We start from the raw sequence: 26,539 nt of genomic DNA on the forward strand, positions 1-26,539 counted from the left end.
TAGGGCCCGGAACGCGGTCGGTAGCAGGGCCCGGCGCACAAGGCTCTGGGGCTGGTTTTAAGCAACACCGGTGCTCCGGGCAGCCCTTCCCGGCGGGAGAAGGAATAGACCGGTGGCAGGGAGGGAGTTCTCGCCTCTGGTGCCAGAGCTCCCTCTGCCTCTGCTTTTGTTTGCTTGTTTTTGGTACAGTGCTCAACCTGGTGTCCTGCTGCAAACGGAAGTAACTCGCTTGTTTTGTATCCACAATACTCGGACATGCCAGAAGGGCTTGAAATTAACAGAATTACAACAACCAAACAGCAGACACCTGTATAATACAACACTTTCGCTGAGGCTGTGTTGCTTCAAAATACCTTCAGTGCGTACTTGGAATATTTGTTTACAGTCAGTTTAATTACATAAAAATTGCACTTTTTTCATACTTTCTTACATATCAGATGTTTCTTTTCCTCAGCCAGTTTCAGGCAACCAGTCTATTCTTACAAGCTTCATAAAAGTTAAGCCCAAACTGGATCTGGCAGGAAAAGGCATGCAGGTGTTAGCATTTGTAAGGGTGTACATGTACACATATACACATGCATGCACTTATACATACCTATGTTTTGGTAGCTGCTGGCCAGTTAGTGTGCACACCTTGGCCAGCCATTCAGTGTGCTTGTACATCTCTAGACTATTTATAACACACGTGGTGTTTTACTTAGCAGGACTATCACTGGAGGTCAGTGAAGGACTGAGCTTTGTGTCCAAAAAGCGATGGTTTGTCTAGAAAATCATGTCCTTCAAACTGCTAGAAGTGTTTAAATATAACAGCCCTAACAAGCAAATAAAACTGGTGCTAGAACTTCAGTCAGTCAAAAGCTTTTGTCCAAACCATTTGTGAAAGTTACAGCAGAAACAGAATAGTCACAGTCTTGTCAACAATGAGAAGCAAAGCAAAGTGCACAAATTAAAAGCATGCTAAGTGGCAGAAACAAAAGTATAGGATTATTTTTTGTTTCATTTGTTTTGGCAATAGAAAAATAGTTAATGTGTTTCAAGCAAAGTACTAGGACAAATAGAATAGAAATAGGAAGGAAAATAGGTCATCAAATAAACTCAGGTTTTCTGATTACCTAGAATGCTGTATGTAGTTCTAGTCTTCTGCTGCCAGAAAGGATCCTGCAGAATCTGGGGGAACTTGGAGATAGCAGATCAGGATTTGGGGAGCTCTGGAAAAATACAATGAAAGGATTTCTTTTTTTTAATTATGTATGACATAGGAAGAAAGATAAATAAGCTATGATCAAAACTCTCAAATGGCTTGCAGAAGTATATGAGTGTTTTCTTGTCACAGAATAAGAAGAGCCATCATAACAGTGAAAATATCGAGCTTGCTAAAACAAAATAATCATAGAATCATTTAGGCTGGAAAAGACTTATGATCATTGAGCCCAACCGTTAACCTGGTACTGCCAACGCCACCACTAAACCGTGTCCCTGAGCGCCACAGCTACACGTCTTTAAATACTTCCAAGGATGGTGGCTCCACCACTTCCCTGGGCAGCCTGTTTCAATGCTTGATAACCCTTTCAGTGATAACCCAGTTGTCACAGAATATATAATTAGGCTAATATTTCATATTGTGGAAGAAATGAGATGAAGGAAAAACTAGAGGTTTGTGTAGGTAAAAATACAAATTTATAATGCTAAGAAAAGTATGGAAAGGGATATAGGATTTCAATCTTTAGACTCAGTTTTAATTTTTAAAACTTGAGATTTTCGTTTTGTTTATCCTGTATGAGCCTTCTGCAGTATGCATCGCTTCTTTCTCCAAAGCATCTAGTGCTGACCTCTTCTGGAGACAGGAGATGGGACTAGCTGGGCTATGCTATCTACTGTTGGCTGTCATCATGGCTCTCACTGCTGCCATCTTGATGGTCCTTTTGGAGCCTGTGCAAAGTAAGCTGGGGTCCAGTTTCAGAGATAGAAATGACTGGGTGCAGCTTGCTTATTTTCACAACTGACACTACTGCCATTACTAAATGACATGTTGGAATTCTTTGTGATATGGCAGGGAGCAGGAGCAGATAAAGCTTTCCTCACACCTGTGGAAGCAGTCTCAGCATATTAGGAAAGCAGACAATATATGTACTTTATTTCTAGTTCTTATATAAAAACTATACCTTATATCTAATAATATCTAATTATATACTTATAAGTATATACTTATACTGATATCTATAGAATCACAGAATCATTAAGACTGGAAGAGACCTCTAAGATCATCGAGTCCAACCATCAACTCAACACCACCATGCCCACTAAACCATGTCCTGAAGTGCTACATCCACGCTCCTGTTGAACACCTCTAGGGATGGTGGCTCCACCACCTACCTGAGCAACTTATTCCAGTGTTTCACCACTCTTTCAGTAAAGAAATTTTTCCTAATATCCAATCTAACCCTCCCCTGGTGCAACTTGAGGTCATTTTCTCTTGTCCTGTCAGTAGTTACATGGAAGAAGAGACCAACACCCACCTCACTACAGCCTCCCTTCAGGAGCGGTAGAGAGCCATAAGGTCTCCCCTCAGTCTCCTTTTCTCCAAACTAAACAACCCCAGCTCCCCCAGCCGCTCTTCAGTGACTGGTATCAAACACTTCTATATACTAATGTTAAGGGAGAGTAGATTATTCTGAAAAATTCAAATCTTTCCAGTGGCTACACGAGAGCATGCCTAATCCTTTACTTTGGAGAGCTGGTCAATTTAGGTGCACAGCAAAGCACAGAATGCAGTGTGGAGTACCCTTTTGGCAGAGTAAATCAGCTCGCAGCAGTCTACTGCATGATGCCACAGTTTTATCCCTTCTGGTTGTCTGTATGCCCTACTGAAGTTTATCCAAGTCTGTATTTTGCAGTGATGTTTAGTGTCGTTTCACTTTTTTGTTACTTGTTTTCACCTGTTTTCAATATTTGGTTGTAATAGCATTTTACAATTTTCATTTCCTCCTTTTCCCCCCAAAGATCTTCAGTCTCGACCTTGGAGGTATATCTGCTATTGTACTGAATGGCTACGATGCAGTAAAAGAATGCCTTGTTCATCAAAGTGACATTTTTGCAGATAGACCATCTCTTCCCTTGTTTAAGAAGCTGACAAACATGGGAGGTAAGTGCTAATGTCTTTTATATAAAAGTGTATTTTTTGTCCAATAAATGGGTTTGTGATCACATTAAACATTTGCTTTAGCCACTTTCTCTACTTTTTCTCCTTTCATAAAATACGCGATGCTTCTTCAAAGATACTATTTGGAAACGATTGTTACTCTTGGACTATATTCCACAGCAAGAGGCGTGTAATTTTTTGTCTTATTTTTTTGTCTTGTTAACTAATTCTATTATCTTATGGGGGGAAAATAAAGCGTTGCATAAAATACTGTGTCAAAATATTTTTTCAGGCTTACTGAACAGTAAATATGGCAGAGGATGGACAGAACATCGCAAGTTAGCTGTAAATACCTTTCGAATTTTTGGATATGGTCAAAGGTCCTTTGAACAGAAAATTTCAGAAGAAGCTATGTTTTTCCTGGATGCCATTGATACATACAAAGGCAGACCAGTTGGTCTTAAGCACTTGATAACAAATGCTGTTTCAAACATTACTAATTTGATTCTTTTTGGAGAACGTTTTACATACGAAGATACTGAATTTCAGCACATGATTGATATTTTTAGTGAAAATATTGAATTAGCTGCTAGTACTTCTGTATTTTTATATAATGCTTTCCCTTGGATTGGTATCTTGCCATTTGGGAAACACCAGCAGCTGTTTAAAAATGCAGCTGAAGTCTATGACTTTCTTCATGAGCTTATTGAACGTGTCTCTGAAAATAGGAAGCCTCAGTCACCTCGACATTTTGTAGATGCATACCTGGATGAGATGGATTCCAATAAAAACGATCCAGAATCTACATATTCAAGACAGAACCTGATTTTCTCTGTTGGAGAACTCATCATAGCTGGGACAGAAACCACAACAAATGTTTTAAGATGGGCGGTGTTATTTATGGCTCTTTATCCAAACATTCAAGGTAAGAACTTTGACATTTTGAGGAACTTTTACACTTCCCAATTGCGAATTTCAAATGGTGTTTGAAAGTGGTGCAGTAATCCACAGTCGTAACCATAAAGGAAGGTTTGTACATATTAATCTGTTTATATCACGTACCACTTATCTCTTATGGACAGATGTGAAAAGCTTATTTTATATGCAGTTGAAAAGGATATAAAGAGTCAAGTATGATAATAAAATTTTAGGATATTATTTTGTTAATATATTTTTATGAAGCTTTTGTATTTTTAGTAAAGTATTTCTGATATATTAAAGTTTAGTGGGATCCATACTGATGATTGGTAAATGTACTAATCTATATAGTTAAATAATAAATAATAAATTAATAAACTAAATTAAAAATGTGAAAATACCAGCAAAAATGTAAATCGAGTTGTGGTTAACAGTTTAGGTACAATTTCTTTTTATCCTTAAGTGTCTCAATTCACAATAGATTTACATATTACAGACATATATATTTATACTTTTGGAAGAGCAAAAATAGCATATAAAAATAAAAAAGATGCATTGCAGTCATTTTGAAGTAAAACAGTAACAGATGTTTGAGTGTCAGCCCAGACGTTTTGTGTAGGAGTTTGGATTTTAGAAGTGAACAGTCACGTTTCTCGTTTCACTACCTCCACTCTGCTATCGAAGCCTTAGCAGGGTGTAGTTCAACTAAGAACTTTCAGTATTTGGAGAAAGAGCAGCCTCGATGGTAACTTGGAAAGTTTCTATTGATACTTTGACCAAAGAAAATTGCTCTAACATCAGTTTGACTATCATCGTCAGTTCAGAATGAAGATAAAACCACTGCCTAGAGCTGGAGGGCTCTTGAGATCTGAAGTTCTGCTTAGGAACCAGATATGGTTATGTATAAAAGACTTCTTATGGTAGTAGATGCATGACTCCATGCCTTCTCAGGTAGAATAATTTTTAATTTAAATTGAGTGGACAAAAACAACTATTATTAAATCATTAGAGAACAAATTTCATATTTGTGTTTAAGGTAAATACAGCTTTACTTGAAAAAAAAAAAATTAAAATATGACGATGTATGTCAAGACCCAACATGCTGTAAACTGTGAAAATCATTCAGATTAAATGAAGAAGTTGATGCAGAAGCTCTTTTGTTGCTGCTATTATCATTATTTTAAGTCCCATATTCACTGAGCTTGTTAAAATATCTGGCTTAAGTAGAACCAAATTTCATTCAAATATCTCCTGAGATCCATAACCTCTTACATATTTTCTTGTTTTCTTTTACTCAACTATTTTAGTCAGTTGATCGGCTAATTGAACTTGAGGAAACTGATTAAAGATTAAAAAATAAGAAAACTTTCTTTTAACCTAGGATTGAAAGCAAGATGTAACAGGATTTGAGTTGTTAATTTTAAAAACATTGAGGGATATACTTAAATATGTAGCTCCAGCTAATGATTTTTTTTTTGGTGGAAGCTTAAAACTTGCTGTTTTTAACCAATCAGCACATTTCAGAGTGTTTTAAAAAAAGGGTTTAAAAAATTTAAATGTTGCATTTATGCCTCTGAGTCTCTGTATGATGTACACAGTATAATACCAAAAAAGAAAAACATTCATACAAAAAAACCCCAAACAACTGAATTTATAGGTCCTTAAATTTTAAGATGTGTAAATACATTGTCCATATTTTAGTTAAAATGTATTAAGTGCCATAATTAGTCAATATGATATTTATGCTTTCCATTATATAAAAAGCCAAATGCAAAAAGGTCCACTTAAATGAAAGTTTGTGATCAGTCCGTCCTGGCTCACAAACAATATTCATCTCTTAAAACAAGAACATCCTTATTTCTACTCTATTAAGATCTGACCAAGATGGTGTTTTCCAATAAAGATCAAGAAAAGTTTGTAGTTTTGTGTCTCCTATGCATCGGCGGATTTTGTAGAGACCCACTCACCAAAAAGAATCTTTTGAAATCAGATCTGGATTCAGAATCAGTTCATCTGGATGAAAATAAAAAATACAATTACCTTTCATTTATTTAGACCTTCTCTGTCCAAGTATTGCAATAAATACACCACTATGTCACAGAATGTACCTTCACTAAGCTGCTTTTCACTTATTTATTTTGATGTGAAACGTTGTCACTTCAGGTTGAAAAACCTGGTGATTCTGGTAGAATTTTTTTGCGATTGCCAAGATTTTCATTCTTGGTTCCACGGGAATTGTAAAAGTCCAACTTTGTTTTAGTTAGGAGCTTGTTGGTTTCAAGGAAGTGTATCAGGAAAAAGAAGAGGCAGGTTGCATGCCTTTGAGATCATTTCAGTAACTGTGAACGTAATTTTTAACATAGCTTTAAAAATCAGTGCTTGAATTTGGTCCTTTTCAGTTAATTTCAGACTCCTGTTCACACACTGTGTTGTATCAGATATTTTCAGTTTAAGAGTGAATGATTTTACACTGTGACAGTTCTAGAGAATCATAACAGAATTCGACGAAGTAAAGTTCAAGTAGCTAATTTCTGTATTATCTGCATTCACTCAAGTATTTAATGTACTTTATCTTTGCAGTCTTCTGCTTGTTTCTTTAGTTTTAAAGAGCTCCAGAAATTAAAATATACACAAGCAACAAGCAAAGTATGGTAAAACAATTTTACTGAGAATATAATAATTACTTTTGAGTTTAAGATTACTGGTATATATGCTAGTAATAATTCCTACTAACAAGGTAAGGAATATAGAGAAGCTACTAAATTTTATGCAAGAGTTTTCATGTTTCAGTATCCTTTTAAAAGTATATATTTTCTAGCTTAAATTAAAAAATAAAGGGTATTACACAGTAAACATCCACTTTTATTCCCGTTTCTAACAGGGCAAGTTCAAAAAGAAATTGATTTAGTCATTGGCCCAAACAAAACGCCCACCTTACAAGAGAAATGCAAAATGCCGTACACTGAGGCTGTTCTACATGAAGTTCTAAGATTCTGTAATATAGTTCCACTAGGCATTTTTCACGCAACTTCCAAAGATACTGTTGTGCGTGGTTACTCTATTCCTGAGGGCACTACAGTCATTACAAACCTCTACTCTGTTCATTTTGATGAAAAATACTGGAGCAACCCAGAAGTGTTTTTTCCTGAAAGATTTTTGGACAGCAGTGGGCAGTTTGTCAAGAAAGATGCATTTATTCCTTTTTCTCTAGGTAAGAGTGCTTCTTTCCACTGTTCCTTTTCATAAGTCTAGAAGTGTATAGCATATAAGTGTCAGCAATAAATCAGGAATGGATAGAATGATAGAAAATATCCACAGTTCTGTTGAAACAGCTATTTTAAAGATGTTCAATATCATGCGCCCTGGACATAACATGTTCTACGTTTTGCATCATTGCAGTGCATGTTGTTCATTTCACAATTAACAGTCATTTGCTGCTGAAACTGTTACACACAGGTGATTTACAACAACCAGCTTTCAAATTTCAGCGCATCGATCAAGGACCAGAAATTGCAGATGTTACTCAGAACTAGCTTGAGAGTCAGCATGTAGCACTGCATTCTGTCCTGAGGAAGTATTCTGGCAGTCTTCAATCATTATGGATTTGTTCTTTGTTGCCTGTAAAAAGCAATAATTTACCTTAGCTATGAGTATCAACCTAAAAATTAAGTGTTCCGTATAAGCTAACTTCCAGGACTCTGCAATCCATAGAAAGACTTAGCCTTGTGTAGAGAGTGACTGGTTTCTTTAGCTGGGTTACTCTTTCTGAAAAAAATAGGAGGAGCCAAGAGAAGACTATTCCCTTTAAATAGATCCACAACCTCTAAATGGCCACGGTTATATCTGATGAATTCCATCTTTATTGTGGACTCTTCACAATTCCTTTTTGCCTGTGTGACTTTACCAGTTCCTGATGTTGTTATCCATTCATCTGTATCTTCCACAATCACATTTACTCCCTGTAACGAATCATACATAGAATGGCAGCTAATATTTAAAGGTGTTATCCAGACCTGTTTCTTATATCTTTGTACTTGCCAAGTTATAATAGTTGCCAGGTAGCAATGATTGGTAGTAGATGTAATTAAGAAAAGAGTAGAGGACAAAGGCAGAAATTCACAGTATCATTTTTAAAAAACATCTTCTGTCTAGATTGACACTTCAGGATAAGATAAAGTAGCCAATAGCTTATCTAAATGAATTTGACAGAAGTAGTTACAACAGCATTCATGTTGTGAGAGGAACAAATTCTCTAAAATCCGTTTCTTGCTGTAAATTATCACCTATCCTTTCTTACAGAATACTACCACCAACTTCACACAGCAACTCTTAGAACACAAAAATAAGCATTCTTATTCATAATAGGAGCGAAAATATAATTTAACACATAGTAAGTCTTTTCAAAATCTTCTTTTCAATCCAGGAAGAAGACATTGTCTTGGAGAACAGCTAGCTCGAATGGAAATGTTTTTGTTTTTCACATCATTACTACAACGATTTCACCTGTTTTTTCCTCACGGCGTGATTCCAGATCTCAAACCAAGATTAGGCATGACATTACAACCACAGCCATACCTCATCTGTGCAGAAAGACGGTGAAGAGAAGGGTCTAGATTTTCAGGTGGAGCATGATGCTCCAAGTTGCGGCTGAGGATCCACTGTGCCTTCTGAAATTTCTGAATGTGTTCATGTCAGAAGAACAAAAAATGAAAGAACTTGCAGATAAATTCTGACTGCTTGTGCACAAGTTAATAGTTTCTTTTTACTTGATTTTTCACAAAAGAAAACTCCTTAACCCAAAATGTGAGCACATCCTGTGCTTAAAGTTGATGTTTTCACTCCAGAAGTCTGGTTTGAATCCAATTTCTGATTCAGCTTTGACATATCTAGTTTCTTAGCAAGCCATTTTACTTTGAGAGGATATTTTTATAAGCACAGAGAATATGGCTAAAAATGTCTATACTTGGATTAATCTGTGGAAATCTCATTGACATTATCCCAGTTAAGCTGCTCTATATGGTTCTCCATTAAATTTACATACCTGAAAAGGTTTTAAAGGTATCTATTTAAGTTTCTGTACCTAACTCAGAATAAACTCTTTTCCTGCCTTGACAAACAAATTGTCTATTCAAGCATTTTAATCCTTCCTTCTCCTTGCCCTATCTCCCCAGTTGGTCATAATTTTCTAGTGCATTAGATAACACTGTGAATTCACTTTTAAGATCTTTTATGGCTTGCTTCTCATTTAGTAACATACAAAGTGTTCAATTATTGCCATACTTCTGACAATTACAGCAATCTCTTTTTGCCAGTTGATTGCATTTCCAGACCCGTGTCCTCCGTTGCCTCCCAACACAAAGCATTATGTAGTGATTAATCTCTGCCCAAGTTGTCTAGAAGAAACAACGGTTATGTTACCAGAGTCACATGCAACTGTACTGCGAGTAAAGAAAAGAAGCTGCTCATGAGTCTGACCAGAGAAGAGACCTTTTTGGGAGAGGGAGTGGAATAAGGTGGGGACAAACAGATTTTCAGTGGATTTTAAAAGCAAGTTTTAGGCATAAAAACTACTCTTGGCTTCTGCCAGCTTCATTTTTTATTCTTGACAGCTATTACTTTAAGGTAATTGGTAGATTAAGATTTATGCATGCAGGCCCTACAGGAGAACCTGACAGTGTAAATATGGTATGTTTACTCCCCAGCATACGGGGAGAAGTGAGGCCTCAGAATAGGGTTCAAAAGAAAAAACACACTGAGCAAGTGGTTAAATGAGGACAGGGCTGAATATTAGACCTTGCTCTTTATACAGCTTATGCTTCAACTTGGAGCTGCAGGAAAGTTCAAAGGCAGGAACTGGTATTTTTCTGCTGATCTGATGTTTACACCTTATACTGAAAAGAAATACTTCCTGTCTTTTGAAATAGCAAAAGAGAAGGATCAAACAGAGCTACTACCAGTTCACCTACATAAACAGCCTTCACTTAAGATGCAGCAGGTGCAAATTAAATTACTTACTCTGTCTGAGGGTTTGTCCTATAAAGAGCATCTCAAACTCATGTTGCTGGTGCTCTGAAGAGGGTGGGCAGGTTACTCCTCTTGCTGAATAACTGCCTTTCTGTAGAGAAGATTTAAGACTCAGAAGAGGAAGGAGGTAAGCCTGATTGCTGTGCATTGGGCACACTGTGGAAACTGAATAAACCACTCCTGAGATATTGGCAAACAGTAGTGCTTAGGAGTCAAAATTGAGGCTTTTCTGAGTATTTGCATAAGTGGATGTTGGGTGCTTGTGAAATGCTTAAGTAAAGATTGTAGAATCTACTGAATTTAGGTGTCTTCAGTATGAAGCAGTATTGAACAGAAGAGTTTAGTGCTGCAGTTCTGGACTCGTGGTAATTCTTCCTATATCTTAGATCAGACAGCCAAAGTTTTGTTAGTATCTAGGCTTGCCTACTGGGTTGAAGAACTGCATGTTATCCTTTGGTTAAAACACGATTCAGATAAGCCTAATTAAAGTGGGGGTAAAACCGGTTACTGTGGGGGCTATGCTCAAATGCAGCTGGCTAGCGATAATTCCCTTTTGCTGAGGTACTTTGCAATCTAACTCCTGGCTAGTCTTTAATCCATTTAATGAGAACCATATTGATTATATGCCATTCTAATTTCTAAATCAAAATGCCTTGTAAAAGCCTCAGAATATCAATCCAAACTTTTACTATTATCTGCCAACTTGTAGTCTCATTTAAGCAATCAAATATCTTTGACTCTTTTCTATAAATCTGTATCAGTATTAGTTATATTTCCATGTTACATTTAAACTTTTTCATTCTTTTTCCCTCTGACTTAGAATCATCCTAACAATCCATTTTAATAATTTGAAATGCTGACATAATAGTTTTTTTCCAGTCCTCTGAAATTTCTCCACTGTTTCAAGATTGATCAGTAATGAACATAAACAACCAGCCAGATGTTCAGAATTTCCTGGTAAGAGTTATCTACATCTGAAATATCTAGCATAGCTGGCTGTTATTTAAAGTTGTTTGGGATTAAAGGATGATATATTAACCTGTAGATCTTTTTCTGGTTGTAGAATTTAAGGATGAAAAAGACATTAAGTCGTGTGATGAGGTAAGATCAGTCCCGTTTGCAGAAGTTTTTCGTATCTGGTTTCAAATGTCCTAATGTTTTGGATTAAAACAATGTGTCCAGATGCTGATGGAAAGATTTCTTGAAATTTAAATTCTAACATCTCCATTTCTATATATTAATGCCATTTATCATGCTCTTGATTTTGCTATTTCCCTAAATATTATTACCTCCATTATTTATAGTCTTCTCATTTTTGTCTTTTGCAGAGTTAGCTCTTTGAATTTATGATGTAGTTTCAAACTGGAAGCACTGTTTTCACATTCAAGTATATAACAGTCACAAGAAGAAACCTTCAGGTACCTTGTCTGTAACTCCACTGCCATTCCCAAAGGCAATGAAGGGCTTTTTTGCTGTAAGTATAGCTAGGAGTGCATATTCAGTTTGCCTTTGTTGCTTTCAATCCCTTTATAGTTTTGAAAGATTCTTTTTTCTAGTTTGTCCAGGAAAAAATCCACTTCAGCTTTATCCCCCTTCTGTGAGATTGTTGCAATGTTTGCACTATTTTTGATCCTGATCAGTATTTGTAATTGCAGATTAGATTCAGCAGTCTGTGATAAGGAACAGGAATTTTAGGATTAAGATTTGATTTTATATTCTTAATTATTTTCATTTCTCCTTGGGCAATAACTAGTTGTCTTTTCTGAGTACAAGCACAGAAATTCTGCTAATTGGAGGAGCATATAGCCAGTTCACCATTGTATTAGTTTACTATACCCCATTCAAAGGTCTCCACAGCCACTACAGTACCAGTAGGAAGATTATGAGCTGCTCTATGTTTCTCCTGTATCTATTTTATCCATGTTGGCTCTAGTTTTGTATACTTGCCTTAAACCAGAAACTCTAGAAGTGGTTCTGTGCCTTTGCTCTTTTGTGCCATTTTTGTACCTTAAGAATGTATGCTTTCTGCCCTACTTCTCAAACACAATCTTTATTCCTGTATCTACTTCTAGACTTAAGTCTGGGCCAAGGGCGACGCATCTTGCTACCCAGCAGGAGACTCTCTTCTTAACACTGATGCAAGAGCTGCAGTCAGTACCACCATAGTATCTTAAATCCTCCTTTCTAAAAGTCTATCTATTGCTCTTTAGCACTTAATTTTCTGAACTTCCACCAGTTTCTGTGATACTGGTGAACATAAGCTTATTGTGAACCAATAAATGCAGGAAGGTTCATTAAGTTATGTCTTCAGAAAATAAATACACAAAGAGAGATTTTATACAAGTTCAAGTTATGCATCTTTAAAGAGAGCAAAGTGAATATGCTCTCTGTAGATCCAGAATAATTTAGCTTATGTGGGACCATGATCTGGCATTAGCTGAGCGATTTTGCTTAGAGGCCTGGAGATCCTTGGCAATGCCATCTTTAGCTTGTAGTTGGCTAGATAACAGCTGGTAAATTTTCAGGTGTTTTGTTGAGGATAGCTGTCACCACAGGGACAGAAATATCTCCCTATGTAGTTTCTGTATATATTGAGAGAACAGACATGACATTCAAAATAACATATTTTTGGCTGGTCCAAACCTCTGAAGTTACTTAGCATGCCAAGGACAAACAAGGCAACGTTCCATGCAGATGTTTAAGGTGAACTAATTGAAAACTGAAAATCTTTGCAGATCATGTCCAAAAAGGATTGTTGAAGTAAACAGTCTACGTAGAATATCAGATCAGTTCCTAGTAGTGTCCAAGGTGAGATATTTGGGTTAACTTTAGAGACAGGCTCTTGCAATACTGCACAGACTAGGCTGCAAGGGAAGAGAAGCCCAATTGGGACCTACTGCACAGCAGCCACCACACTAATGCAGTTTCTCTGCTTATTAACCCAGCCTACCCTTAACAACCATTCTGCCTGCTTGTGGGTTTATTACCCTTTCTTCTACTTCTTCCTACTGACATGAATATTTGCTGAATCTAAAACTGCTGCTTTCCTCTACACCAGGTTTTCTTGCCAAGGAAAGTTAGAGTAGACCCTCCTCACAGAGAAGTCTGCTGTCTCCCTGGAGCACAGGTTGAGGACATCACTAGGAAACTTCCCAAATTGGTACGGTTCACTGATTACTAACCGCTACTGATTTTCCAGGTGGGTGGTGAGGAAGCTGCAAGTTGTAGTCTGTAAGCAATCAAGAGAGACTTCAGGTTCTTGGGACGGTTAGTGAGAGAATCTGGGGCGCAGGTTGTTTTTTCTTCTCTCCTTCTGGTTGTAAGCAGTGACACTGGAAGGAACAGGAGGATATAGTCTAAACACATGGCTCCATGTAAAGCCAACCGCATCCTGAGCTGCGCCAAAAGAAGTGCAGCCAGCAGGTCGAGGGAGGTGATTCTGCCTCTACTCTGCTCTGCTGAGACCTCACCTGCAGTACTGCATCCAGTTCTGGAGTCCCCAACACAAAATGGACATGGACTTGTTGGATCATGTCCAGAAGAGGACACAAAGACAATCAGAGGGCTGGAGCACCTCTCCTAGGAAGACAGGCTGAGAGAGTTGAGGCTGTTCAGCCTGGAGAAGAGAAGGCTCCGGGGGGAACTTATAGTGACCTTCCAATACCTGAAAGGTGCCTATAAGAAATCTGGGGAAGAGCTGTTCACTAGGGCATGTAGCCATAGGATGAGGGGTAATGGTTTTAAACCAGAAAAGGGTAGATTTAGGTTGGATATTAGGAAAAAGGTCTTCACTATGAGGGTGGTAGATCACTGGCACAGGTTGCCCAGAGAGGTGGTGGAGACCCCATCCTTGGAGATATTCAAGGTCAGGCTTGATGGGGCTCAGAGCAACCTGATCCAGTAACATTGTCCCTGCTCACTGCATGGGGGTTGGACCGGATGATCCTTAAAGGTCCCTTCCAATCCAACACAATCTATGATTCTATATACTCTAAGTGGGAGAACAATTCTTCACCCACAATGCACACAGCATTGATAACTATTACAGTAAGTATTACACTATAGTATTACAGTACTGCACAGGATGATCTGACATGAACTGACTTTACACTGCAGGAATTTAGCATAGTCTATATTCAGTGGTATTCAGCATCTCTCTCAAAATTTTCCTTGCCCATAACTAGACTCAACCAGAGCTTGAGGTGAAGTCATGGATCTTTCTGCATTTGTTCTGATGATCCCTCCTTAAGCATCACTGCCCTGCAGGTAAGTTTCCAATACAAGGTCACTCTGTTTTCTAGTAATGTTGCAGAAGTTATAAAATTGTAATCCTGAAAAGAATTCAGTTGATCTAGATTCATTTCACTACCATCTATTCATTTCAGAATATGTTTTTGACCTCCTGGGGGCCAGATCCAATATCAATAGAAGGAAGGTCTTTCCTCCTGGACCCTGGCCTTTTTGGAGATGTCTAAATATAAATTTAGATATCTATGAGCCAATGACACAGAAAACTGGCATAGGATGAGGGAAACCTATATGGAAAATCTGTAATTATAAAAGAGCTTGGGATTCACAGTGGGTTGTGAGTTTGTTGTGGTTTGGCCTGGCAAGCAGCTAAACACCACGCAGGCACTCGCTCACTCCCCCTCCCTGGTCATGAACTTTAACTGTGCAGCCAAAAGATCTTGTGTTGATAGAATACTGAGTGAAGATAAAGAAGGTATACATGTACTTAGTGCTGGCACAAGCATTCCTTGAATACCTTGTCCTGTTCTTTTGTCTATAACATTAGAAAATAGTAAAAACCTGTAAAAATTACTAAGAATATATTTATGCTGTATATTCTGGATTGCTGCAAGTTATTTTTACATGACACGCTCATGACAACTTATTTGCTTCGTTTATCAAATATATGATTAAGTGACTTGATTACAGTCCACAGCTATCTAAACAAAGAACAAAAAGTTGATTAAAAAAATCTCTTCAGTAAGTAGACAAGAATATAAATAGAAGTCAAAGTGAAATATCTTTAAAATAGGAACCGAGTGAACAGCTTTAGATGAAGGATCAGTATTGTTAGAGTTAACTCGTTATAGCAGTGGGGACAGTTATTCCTGGATTGTTACAGAGTTTTTAAAATCAGTTATCAGGCCTTTCTCTGGTGCTCTGGTTCTAATTTGCACTGCCTTCAGCATGAGAAGTAAGGTTACAGTAGTCCCTCCTGTCTCAGTCATCAGCTTAGAAATGTTACTCTTCTCTGAACTCCAAACCTCTGCTAGCTATTCAAGTGTTAAAGCAGCCTGAGCTCACGTAGCAAGCAGGCCCTTTCTTGATTTAGTATTTTGTTGTGCTGCACCATTAGAATCTGAATCAAATTCTGATTCAGGCTGTTCAAATAGTCAAAATAACCTATTAATCTGCTTTTTTTTTTGAGCTTCAATTGAGCCTAATTGTTTGTACAAGCACTAGTGAGTGGATGAGGCAGATCATGCTGTCGTTAAGACAGCACAAAAAAAGATCATCAAATCACTTTGAAAAAGGGGTGAAAATAAGATTATGTAAATTTTGCAACAACGCATTGAATACAAAAATGTAAGTATTAAGGATAAATGAGTAAAAGAAATCAGAATAGCGAAGATGCCAGATCAGAATTTATCTTTGAGTGAGATAGACGGAATGATGAAAACACAAGATTACACAGCTAAGTACAGCAGACTATTCAATAAGCGTTTGAAAGGTAAACTCTCAGTGTACATTGGTCTGTGAAGGTACAGACATGCATTTTTCATGGCAGCTAGATGTCTGAGGTGGTTTTTTGGCATTGGACCTCACAATTCAAACCCTTTGTCTAATCGAGATCAAACTGAACTTCTCTTTTGGAAATATGCCTTGTTCTGTCCTTTCATACAATACAATTTGAGGATCAGCAGATTCTTCCATTTCTAGATTATCCCTTTTGCTGTTTTTTTTAAGGCTGTCAACTATCTCAATGTCAATGTGATTAGAATTAGGCAGAACCCAAACTCAGAATGGTCATTTCTTAGGAAGGCTGCCAGACTTCAGGAGACATGACGTTTGTTACATTCCAAATAGATTAAATCCATTAAAATATTGGAGCATATCAAGAATGTGCAATCTAATCCAATAGTTTACTATTACCACAGCAGATGGCTGCTTGCCTAAAATTTTACATGTGTTATAGACCAGCCTATAGTAATATACCAGAAAATAGAATAAACTTACTAGTTATTCCCTTGCTGTTATCAAGTGCTAACTTCCTTTTCTTGTACTAAAAATCTTAAGAGAAATATTTTCAATTTGTTTAAACGATGACTAATCAGAAGCAGGAAAGAAATTTTACGTAAAAAAAAGATTAACTTTTTACATTACATTTGTAAGTATATGAACTACATCATCTTCAAAAGCATCCAACATTTCCCAATGTTTAAGTATCTACTTTCTTAAGATCTAGAGAGGACCAAATAGCTTGACAAATATTTAAAATATAACAAACTTTAGCAAACTAACGTTATTTTTTTTAAGCATTCTGGCTACTGCATTTCCAGTTATTCATAAGCTGACAACTAGAAAGAATCTTAACTCTGGCTGAGGTTCAAACTTCGTCTGTTTTTTCCAAAAGTTTCTAGATCTCTCCCTTAACAAATACAAAGATTTTCTGGTGAAAGATGCATTACGAGTTAAATACTCTGTAAATGAAAAGCTTTTAATATCCACTGAAATAGAGATTCAGTTGACACATCCAGTTCCTGCTGTTTGAGTGTTCCTATTTCACTATTTTCTGTAATCGTGCACATGTTTTCATTGGTATTTAAAGTGATCCATTATCAGGTCTCATCTCTAGTCCTAGTGTTTAAAAAATAGACCCAGAAAAGATCCCAGTAAGTTATGCAGTTCACTCATCTGACCCAGTAATACCTTTTTCTGAAAGCTGTTTTCCAGCCTTTTTTTAAAGACTTCCTTAATACTTTAACGCAATCTATTTCAGGGAGTCACAGCCCTCTCAGTCCTTTGGAAGTTACTCATGTTGAGCCTGAATGTTTCTCCTTGCAATCTAAAGCAGTTACATTTTGTCCAAAACACTATAAACACTGAAAACATTATTCTGATTACTTTGTCCTATGAAGCAGCCTTATTAAGTATTTGAAACCTTAGAGTATCTCACTTAAGTCTCATTTTCTCTAGCCTCAGAAAAATCTTGAATTCATTTAACCTTTCTCCTTCTCTTTAGGCCACGTCTTCCATATTTCTGGTCAGTCTCACTGCTCCGTACTGGAATTCTGCAATCTGTTTAATGGACAGATATTTTTTTCCAGGATGTGACATCTGAAATTAGAAACAGTATTTTGGTAATGCCTTATTTATGATTAATAGAATAAAATTATTACAAGCCCATTCTCAAAGATAAATGGGGGGGGGGCACTTCATTCACTTCTCTGAGAGAAAGCTTGGTTAATATATGAGTCAGATAAATTGGCAATACCACAGACATTAATAAATTCTAGTAGGATGAATATCATGATAAAAGAAAGAGGGGTATCTTGAGTCCATTTGAATGATCGCATATAGGGGCAAGTTTTCACATCTAATTAGAACAGGTGACACAGTCTGCAGTCTGCTCCCCATGGACAATAAGTTTACCCTTTGTTTTTCTTGGTATAATACTTAAATTTTAAGCTAAGCATTAGTCTTTGGTTTATATGCAAGTAAAATGAAAAGACTTTGATTTTATTCAAGGTGCAAAGGTTTCTGCTGATCTGGAAGTCAGAAGTGACATATCACCTGGGTTTTGGCGAGTAATTTGTCCACGTTCTAAATATCAAGGTGAATGGTAGGAATAATTTGAAACACTGTGCTCTCTCACCATTATTTAAAGGTTCTATTGGTTTAATGTTACACATTTATATATTTCTGAAACCTTACAGAAAAACCAAAGAAGGTTTCTCCTCTGTAGAAGTTTTTTACTGTCTTTACTTAGATTTCACAGATTGTAACCTTCTGCCAGGTAACACAGCCTGCAGAGTAGAACCTGTCATAGACACCAGCTGCTTCCACCTGTGCTCTCTTGAAGTACAGAACTCAAAAGATGACTCACTGTGTACAGATTTCAAAAGAAACCTTCCGGTCAAACATCTCTGATGGCATTGTGCCCTTTTTAAAAGGTATCTGTAGTGTCACATAGTACCAAAGAGGTGTAAATCACTTAAACACATTAAGCATCCATTATTCAGTACCCTGACTGTATTACAACAATAACATTTAAAGTCAGCCAACTTCTGGATAGACGTTTCAATCTCAATACCAAAGTAAAACAGCTTCTCCTTTACTGGAACCACTTCCTATAGCTTAATGCTATTATTAACAAAACAAACAATTACTAGTTTATTTTTTTAGAGTTTTGCAGATAAAAGACATGAGACTAACCAGAAGTATTACTTCAAGTGTAAGCCAGAAACGTCTTGGAGAAATGAGAATAACAAAGGTAAAACAAAATCATTGAGAAAGATTGCTCGGTTGAGTCGTGTATCTATTAGTGGGATTCATAAGGACATCGGTGATGTGCCCTATGCCAACTCAAAACTCAAGTGCACTGGAATATTTATCCTAGAGCAGCTCAGTCTTTCTTTTGAACAATGTTTTATATTTATTTTCTCTCATCTAATCTTTATTTGCCACAGAAAAATCAATTTTCTTAAACTTGCATCACAACTTAAGTTATGATAATTGCAATTTAGTTTTCATTTATATTTTAATATAACTTTTAACAGTACAATCCAAATTCTCACTTACCAACGAGTCAGTATTCTGTATTGCCCAGGAGGAAGTACCAGAGCTATAAATGAACTCTTGAATTCTGCCGACTCCTTTTGTTGATTCACCTGCCACTGGTTGTGGTTAAAATTTAATGCAAGATATACAAATATATAATCATATGCACAGAGAAAATCAGGTCTTGTGCAAACTTGGTTAATTTGGACTTACCTTACGTAAATGCTACAACAGTCCTTTTATTTTTAATCTTCAACTCATCATCTTTGTCATGGAGGAAGAACTCACAGGAAGAGGATCCAAGCAGTTCCCTTTTACTAGTTTAGCATCACCATAACATCCAGAGGTCTCTAAAGGCATAGACACAATTGGGTCCTTACAGGAAACTTTGTAGTCTAGTTCTGTATGCATAGGAGCAAGGTATCCAACACACATCGTAATAGAAGGCCATAAGGAGATGGGAGACTTTTGATAGGAAGAGGGCTGAAGACTTTACATAAGCCTGAGAATATGATCCTTAAAAGGAATATCGACTGTAGCAGCATAAACTTCAGTGTAGACTAATTTGGCCAACTTCTTGACAGAAAAATAAAATGCTTTCTATACCAACACACACAACTCAGGTGTGAAATTTCTTTTCTGAAAGCTTAAGACACCATGTGTTACAGTTACCTCCACTTCTGCAAACATGCCTGAACCAACCTTTGATGAGATTTCTACATTCTTTTACCCTTGATTTAAGTGTCACATGTATGTATACATAAATAACTGACATGTTAAGGTGGATTTTGAATACATTCAAAACGAAACATATCTTTGAAACAAGCTATTACAGTTTGAAAATATCTAATTGGAAATACATATTAGTGCTATCATTTATTAAACACTGAGGTTTGCTACTTTTTTCTGAATGAAAAAAAATACTTCAGTATTTCTAAAGAGTTTAAGGGAAACCTGAGATAAGAAAGTTGCTGGCAATGTTGTCACCAGATATAAATGTGCTTTACTAAAAGATAAAATGCTATTTTTACCTTCTTATTGTGGCTTTATATTAGTTTTTAATAATAATTTTTTAAAAAGAAACTAAATGGAAAACTGTAATGTAAAATAATATAACATTAACTTTAGACAAACTGATTTGCATCTTTTTTCAGACAAAGCAAAAATGAAACTAAACAGTATTAAAGTGATTTTTTTATGTACAAACACAGACTAAGCACAAAATGCTGAGAACACAGCATACTGAAACAAGCATAATTTCTGTAGTCTTCAAATTATCTGTTAGGAAAATATATGAACAACAACGGTAACGTACAAGTGAATGATCAAAAAGTGCCAGCTTCAATAGTGCAACATTTTATTAATGACAGAAATACCTGGTTTTTAACACTGCTCAAGTTACAGAAAATTGCAGTGATAGTAATAATGGCAGTAAAGGGAGATTTGGCACTGGATATAGAAAATAGAAAAAGCACTTCTCAGTGGTTTTCTAAACAGATCAACAAAAAGCTTATTGGTAGAAAATAAGAAAAAATATTCCTTTCGGTTATTTAAACTGGCCAATCAAGGAGCAGAATAAAAATGTGTTTGTGTAAAATAGTGCAATAGAATTCATACGTGGTTCTTTTAGGAATGTTACCTTTTCTTCAAGTCAACTGATGTAAATGTAAACACAAATACGCTAAGGTACATTTGGCAACTTGCACGTGTGCATTTGTTTTTATTCAACTGCACAGCATATAAATGTTGAATACTAAAAGGTGCACTTTAAAACGGGCTTTATTTGTGGCTTGCTTACACACCTCTAGCCTAGTTTATGCTCCTTGTTTTTTTCCCCCAATTAGACCTACAATGGCAGTGTTCCTAAAAATACATTTGTGTGGAATGTCTAAGTTTCTTATTTAAAAGCTCAACAATCTAAAATGTAACACACTAGAGTGATGTTTATATTCTTATTAGCCTTTACATGAAGTTTTCATGTTCCAGGTGTATATTTTGGTATGTACAAACTTGAAGGCAATATAAGCTACGTCTGTGATGCGAGAAAAGATCTGGAGCCCATTAAAATACACTAGCCATTTTGAAACAGTAGTTTATGTCTTATTTTTTTTAAATCTTTAATTCTCCTAAAGTTTTACATACAAAGAATAAATGAAATATGATCTTTTTTCCTTAAAATTTAATACCGGAAACTGGTGCAAGACAAAAATCTATGTTGTGGTTGACTTGTTTTTAAACAGGAACCTGAGTATGGGCAGGAAATATAGCTTTATGACTAAAAGAATAAAATTCCTTAATAATTTAAGTAGTTGAACAAGTTTTTAATGTTCCACCACAAAGCAACAAGGCAACAGATGATAACGGCCTTGTACTCAATGAGTTATCATGAACACCCACTGCAAACCTGAATATTTTCTGCAAAAATAAATCATCAGATTATACACAATAATAAAAAGCATCATAAATAGATGCACCTGGATTTTTTTTTAACCACAAATATCAGATTCAGCATTTATATTACAGTCCTTGAACAGTTGCTCCGAGATGACTACATGAAGCACACTACTGCACTAAGTAGGCACCCCACAACAGGCTTGCACTGCAACAGTAACATAGTTTTCATATAGGCACAGACTTTTTCTTATTCATGTTCAAAACCAACATGAAATAAACAACTCAAGACAATATTAGGACTCATCCCACATTTCCTTGTTAGCAAAAGTTCTTGCCACTTTGGTAACTGAAGTCACTGAATTTTTAAAAATTGCAAGTACCTCAAGGGAAAGAAGAGTTCCATATTCAGCAAGGCAGCATTATATCAAGATATTTTATACCAACTAAGGCATAAAGAACTTTGCATCAGGGCATACAATACTCAATTTCTGAATAAAGTTCCATATTCTATGCGGCAAAAGTGCATAGGAGTGGGATTCCACTAGAGTAGAAGAGATCTTCTCACAGTATTAAGGCCTTTCAATTTTATGTGAACTGTGTCAGGCTAAAATCAGCACAGTGGAAAAAAAAAAGACTCTCATCATACTGGACAGCACTGAAGTTTTCTTAGCATGTCTTGTCTTCTCCCAGTTGTCGCTCATCTTCTTCATCAGCTTCCTCAATAACCTGAATTTCATCTGCTTGAGGTAAAGATATTTCAGTCAGCAGCTTAGCTCCTTCAGCTTTGTTTTTTTCTTCCTCTTCAATCATTTTCTTCCATATTTTGTGATTTTCACTAAGATGGTCTATTAGTTGGCAAAATATTCGTCTACCTTTTTTTCTTTGAGCTTCTGTAAAATTATAAGCAAATTTGATTATTATTATTTTAGACATAGGAAACCAATGGCACATTGTAAGAGAGATGTAAATTTAAGCAAAAACCATGGATGCTTACTCAAAATATTTAAATAGTGACATGGCAAAGGATAACAATGAGTTTCTGTTTCAAATTACAAGCCTCCTGGTATTAGCAAAAATTTTATTAAAAGAGTAAAATTTATGAAGCAACAATCATAAAACCATACTACACAATTTGCACCATCATTGCTATGTCTGAATCCATGAAATGACAACCAGTTGCGCCAACTGAAATACAGAAACTTACTTAAAATGAGATCATCTTCCATTTCTTCATCATCACTCTCTAACTGTGCTCCATCATCATCATCTTCAGTACTTTCTGCATCCTCCTCCTCTTCATCAACCCATTGCCCTGGAAGCAACCCAGCTGCGTTATAGGAATTACAAAGGGGGCCAACTATGTGAGTGATGAAAGATTCTTGGAGTTTAGCAAGCTGTGGAGAAGAACGATCCATGAAGGGGCTTATCGGTAATCCAAGGCTTGCTTCTTCATCACCCTCATAAAGAAATGAAAAAAAAATTATCAGAACTTCTCACAAAATTAACTTTAAACTTTTATTCTAAAGATTACTTTTAAGGAACCAAGTAAACATCACATGATTGTATCTTTTTACTAGAGGCAATAATAGTAGAGCCTAAGTGAATGAAAATGTAATTCAGCCGATTTAAAATAAAGGCACATTATGGCTCAGACTCGTGTCGCCCATAATCCTCCCTTCAGCTTCGCTGCGAGATGCCCTTGTGCATGGATTGAGATCTAGTTCCACTGGAGCTCCTATTCCTTTGCCTTTACAGAACAGCTTCAAGGTAGGCAGAGAAGTGACTTCAATTGCTGAGCTGATGAACAGAGATAATGAGAAAGTGATCCACTGGAATAAGGCATTCTGGTAAATGGCTTCCCCCAAAAGTCATAGAATGAAATGAACCATAACATCCAGAATAAAGTGGTTTGGTTTGGGGCTTTTTTCCCCATTTTATGAATTGGAGAAAAAAAAATTGAACCGTTGTTCATAAACAACTCTAAGTTATAATCACTTGTCTCAGCACCTCTGTGGACCTGATTGTTTTATGAACAGGTTTTTCCTAAAGGAGCAATTTAGAATACTAAGGCCTTATAGTAAGTGTAATTACTTCAGATTATTATTGTTATTGTTTAAATCTCTCAAGTGATTTTGTTGGTTACTTTTATCTTCCTAGTTTAAAAAAATATCTTTCAATCCTTGGTTGTTGCCTCATAAATACTTAACTCCTCAGAAATTGGACTACAGATAAATAACAGAGTAGAAATGTAGAATATATTTGTGAGGGACTTACAGAAATTGTAAATGTAAAAATAGGCAACAAATTTTCAGACTTCTTTCCCGTTAATCTTGATAGGATTATTTATCAAAGTTCCACTGTAAAAATCTTATTTACATTTTAATACTGTTAGTTACTAATGTGTCTATTTAATTTAACTTTCCATACCCACCTGTTCATAAAACTCATTAACGATGCCTTCTGTCCATTTCAGATGCAGGTCTCTAACTTTTGCTGGGCCATTAATATCTGCCAGTTTGATGCATATTTGACAGGCCAGTAGGCGATCATTTTCATTGCTCCATTCTATACCATGACTGTTGATATCATTGACCTGGGTTGAGCACATACAGTTTTAAAAATTAAGTTAAAATTATTAGTCAATGTTATTTTTTTCAGGCTTTGCACAACAGACACTTGCATTAATTTTTCTACTTGAGTTTTGTCTTGTATAGTAAAAATAGGTCTCCTGTGGGTCCTTATGTCACATCTGTTAGGTTCATTAAGTAATCTACAAAGCAATCTACAATTGGTTTGTACGAAGGAAATAATCTATTTCAATCTTTAATAACTTAAATTTAAATAATATAAATAATATTCAATAACAAATTTAAATAATAATATATAATATAAAACTTTAAATGCAAGTTACTAATACTAACAGCTGCTGAGTAGCAACAGTAACATCAGTACATCATGAGCAGCACAGCGCAGACACTGAAATGTAACAAACCTTGGCATTAAATTCTGCAAGGAAATCAAAATGCTTCTTGAGATCTGTGGCAAGGATTGCTTCAATCACTAAGAAACGAAAACGCTTGAATTCTACATGATCAAGATTTGATAAGAAGTTGAATTCTGGTCGTGATAAGAAAAGATTCCAGGCAGAAGCAGCATGGTGATTTTCTAAGACTGATCTGTCATTGTAGAGAACAGCCTACAGAAATAAAAAAAGAGAGAGAACCATAAGTGACAGAGTAAAGAATTATGTTTATAATTAAATATTCTGAAGCCTAGCCGGACTAGTCAGAAACAATTCCTAATTTAAACAAAGAAACAAACAAACCAACCTAAACAAAGCAACTATTAGAGATGATGTTTTGCTTTCTAGTTTTGAGGGTTACAGTGAAACAAAAATGGCAGATAAGGAAAAAAACACAACAAAAAACATCAAGCAAAAAATTAGCAAAGTTTTCTCTTTCCTTAAAAGTCCTTAATGATACCTTAGTGACATCCACATTCAAACTACAGGCATTTGTGTGTGGAACACACACACTGACATCAAAAACCCAAACAAACAAACAGAAATCAAAACCCAAATCTAAGTATATGCTTTTAATTCCTCTTAATTCCTGTACTGTTTAAACAAACCAAACAAAAAACAAACAAACAAACCCCACAAAAACAAAGACAAAAACCACCATGAAAACAACGCCAGAGCATATAATAACAGTGGTGAATGTAAAACGGCGTGGAGTATCATTAGTTTTCAATGCCCTACATTTAATGCTGCTGAATGCATTTTATCTGCAAATAAGTTAATTAAAATATTAAAACAGTAGTAGATTTTACTTGCAACTTGCATGTTTATACAAAACATCCTAGAAAACAATTAATTTAATATAGATTAAGTAGGACCTGAAAAAAATCTTTGGAAAACTGCAAAAATCATCTTTATGTTTTGAAGAAAGGAAGAGATTATTAACAAAATGAATGCATTTATGTTTTGAATTGCAGATGTCTGCAGTGTTTGGTTTTGTTCTTCCCTGTGCACTATTTTCAGCAGAAAGACATAACTCCCTACATCCTAACATTTTTGCAATAGGGAATTGTTGAAAACTGCCTGGAAACTTCACTTCTAAAGCCTTCATCTCCTGACAAGTTACATTGGTTTCTGATTTACTATTATTAGTAAAGTGACTTTTACTGAAGTGGTAATATCCTATTAAAAATTATTACTCTTTAGATAAAAATACTTCACTGTGCAGTTCAGGCATCGTTTCTTCAGTGCTTTTCCTTCCAATTCTTTCCTGCCTCACTTTTTTCCTGTCCGCAAATTTCTTTAGCTTTACTTTCCTTTACCTCTTTGGTCTTAGCCTTTTAGACCCTCAAGAGCATAGCATCTCCTTTCTTTCTACTCCCTGTTCTAACAACAAAGTTGAATATGGGAGATAAAAGCAAGAATGCCTTGATGATTTCTTCTCATTTCACTCACCCTTCCTTAAAGGTAATGGCTATTTACCATAAAGGACTAATTTGAAATACAAAGATTAAGTGATGCAGTTAATTGGGCTATTAAAAGACCATGTGTTTTTACAGTAGTTGCAGACACCAGTATTATTTCAGGGGACTCCCAAAATGTAAGATATCCAGGAATTAGCTGCTTAGACAGTTCTAGGGCCAGTTTTCTGAGATGAACATTTTCTGTAACCTGCATTGATTTATGTTGTTATTTTCAATTCTGTAAATTGAAAATTAATTTTACACACATACACCACCAATACATCCAAACCACACTGGAATTTATTAGAAAAAAAGGTATTACACAAGTTAAGAACAAATTATTTTCCCTGTTTATTAAATTAGGCAAATGATCCTAAACAGGCTACAGTAGAGACATAGAAGAGAAAAAAAAATGTCATTATTCTGATTTCAGAGACAGACAAATAATTTTCTGGTTAAATAATTTCTTACCTGGGGTGCATTTGTAGCCACTAAGAAAGCATTTGTACGACCAGGATGGTCATAATCGTGCATGGCAGCTGCTACGTATAAAGCCATCAATTCCAAGGCAGGAATGTTTGATGCTAGACAACCATAACTGTCATCAGCAATAGAACAACTTTTTGAAGAAATATAGCTGACTTGAAGAGGGGCAACGCCACTAGCTTCATGTAAAGAAAATCGAAAATACAAAATTAAAATGCTTTAGAACATTATTTCACTAATATTTTTAATACATTTTAAATGACTCAGATACTATTGTGAAGATAATATAGTTAGCCTTGTAATTGT

General features: G+C 35.9%; 2 protein-coding genes across 2 annotated transcripts in view; one reads left to right on the forward strand and one right to left on the reverse strand.

Annotated features, from left to right (window-relative positions):
• Positions 1-1,889: 1,889 nt before the first annotated feature.
• Positions 1,890-8,844, forward strand: LOC104542598 (vitamin D 25-hydroxylase). Its single transcript, XM_010186964.1, has 5 exons — positions 1,890-1,938; positions 2,963-3,142; positions 3,432-4,064; positions 6,939-7,268; positions 8,481-8,844. Exons 1-5 carry the CDS (start codon positions 1,890-1,892, stop codon positions 8,654-8,656), a joined length of 1,368 nt encoding a protein of 455 aa, XP_010185266.1. The 3' UTR covers positions 8,657-8,844.
• Positions 8,845-21,643: 12,799 nt separating this feature from the next.
• PDE3B (phosphodiesterase 3B, cGMP-inhibited) overlaps positions 21,644-26,539 on the reverse strand; it is a 37,400-nt gene continuing 32,504 nt past the window's right edge. Inside the window, exons 13-17 of the mRNA XM_010186965.1 lie at positions 26,219-26,412; positions 24,258-24,461; positions 23,697-23,858; positions 22,470-22,722; positions 21,644-22,155 (exon numbers count right to left, since the gene is read on the reverse strand). Coding sequence (XP_010185267.1) covers positions 21,932-22,155; positions 22,470-22,722; positions 23,697-23,858; positions 24,258-24,461; positions 26,219-26,412 — 1,037 coding nt within the window. The 3' untranslated portion in view covers positions 21,644-21,931. The remainder of the gene's footprint in view (positions 22,156-22,469; positions 22,723-23,696; positions 23,859-24,257; positions 24,462-26,218; positions 26,413-26,539) is intronic.

The sequence above is a fragment of the Mesitornis unicolor genome, unplaced genomic scaffold (assembly GCF_000695765.1).
Source record: "Mesitornis unicolor isolate BGI_N332 unplaced genomic scaffold, ASM69576v1 scaffold22326, whole genome shotgun sequence".
NCBI lineage: Eukaryota > Metazoa > Chordata > Aves > Mesitornithiformes > Mesitornithidae > Mesitornis > Mesitornis unicolor.

What these genes read in the sequence shown, in the direction of transcription:
- LOC104542598 (XM_010186964.1), top strand. Translation starts at nt 1,890, where the DNA reads ATGGCTCTCACTGCTGCCATCTTGATGGTCCTTTTGGAGCCTGTGCAA. An exon ending in GAAGCTGACAAACATGGGAG is followed by an intron (nt 3,143 to 3,431) that starts GTAAGTGCTAAT and finishes ATATTTTTTCAG; the next exon opens with GCTTACTGAACAGTAAATAT. An exon ending in ATTTATTCCTTTTTCTCTAG is followed by an intron (nt 7,269 to 8,480) that starts GTAAGAGTGCTT and finishes TTTTCAATCCAG; the next exon opens with GAAGAAGACATTGTCTTGGA.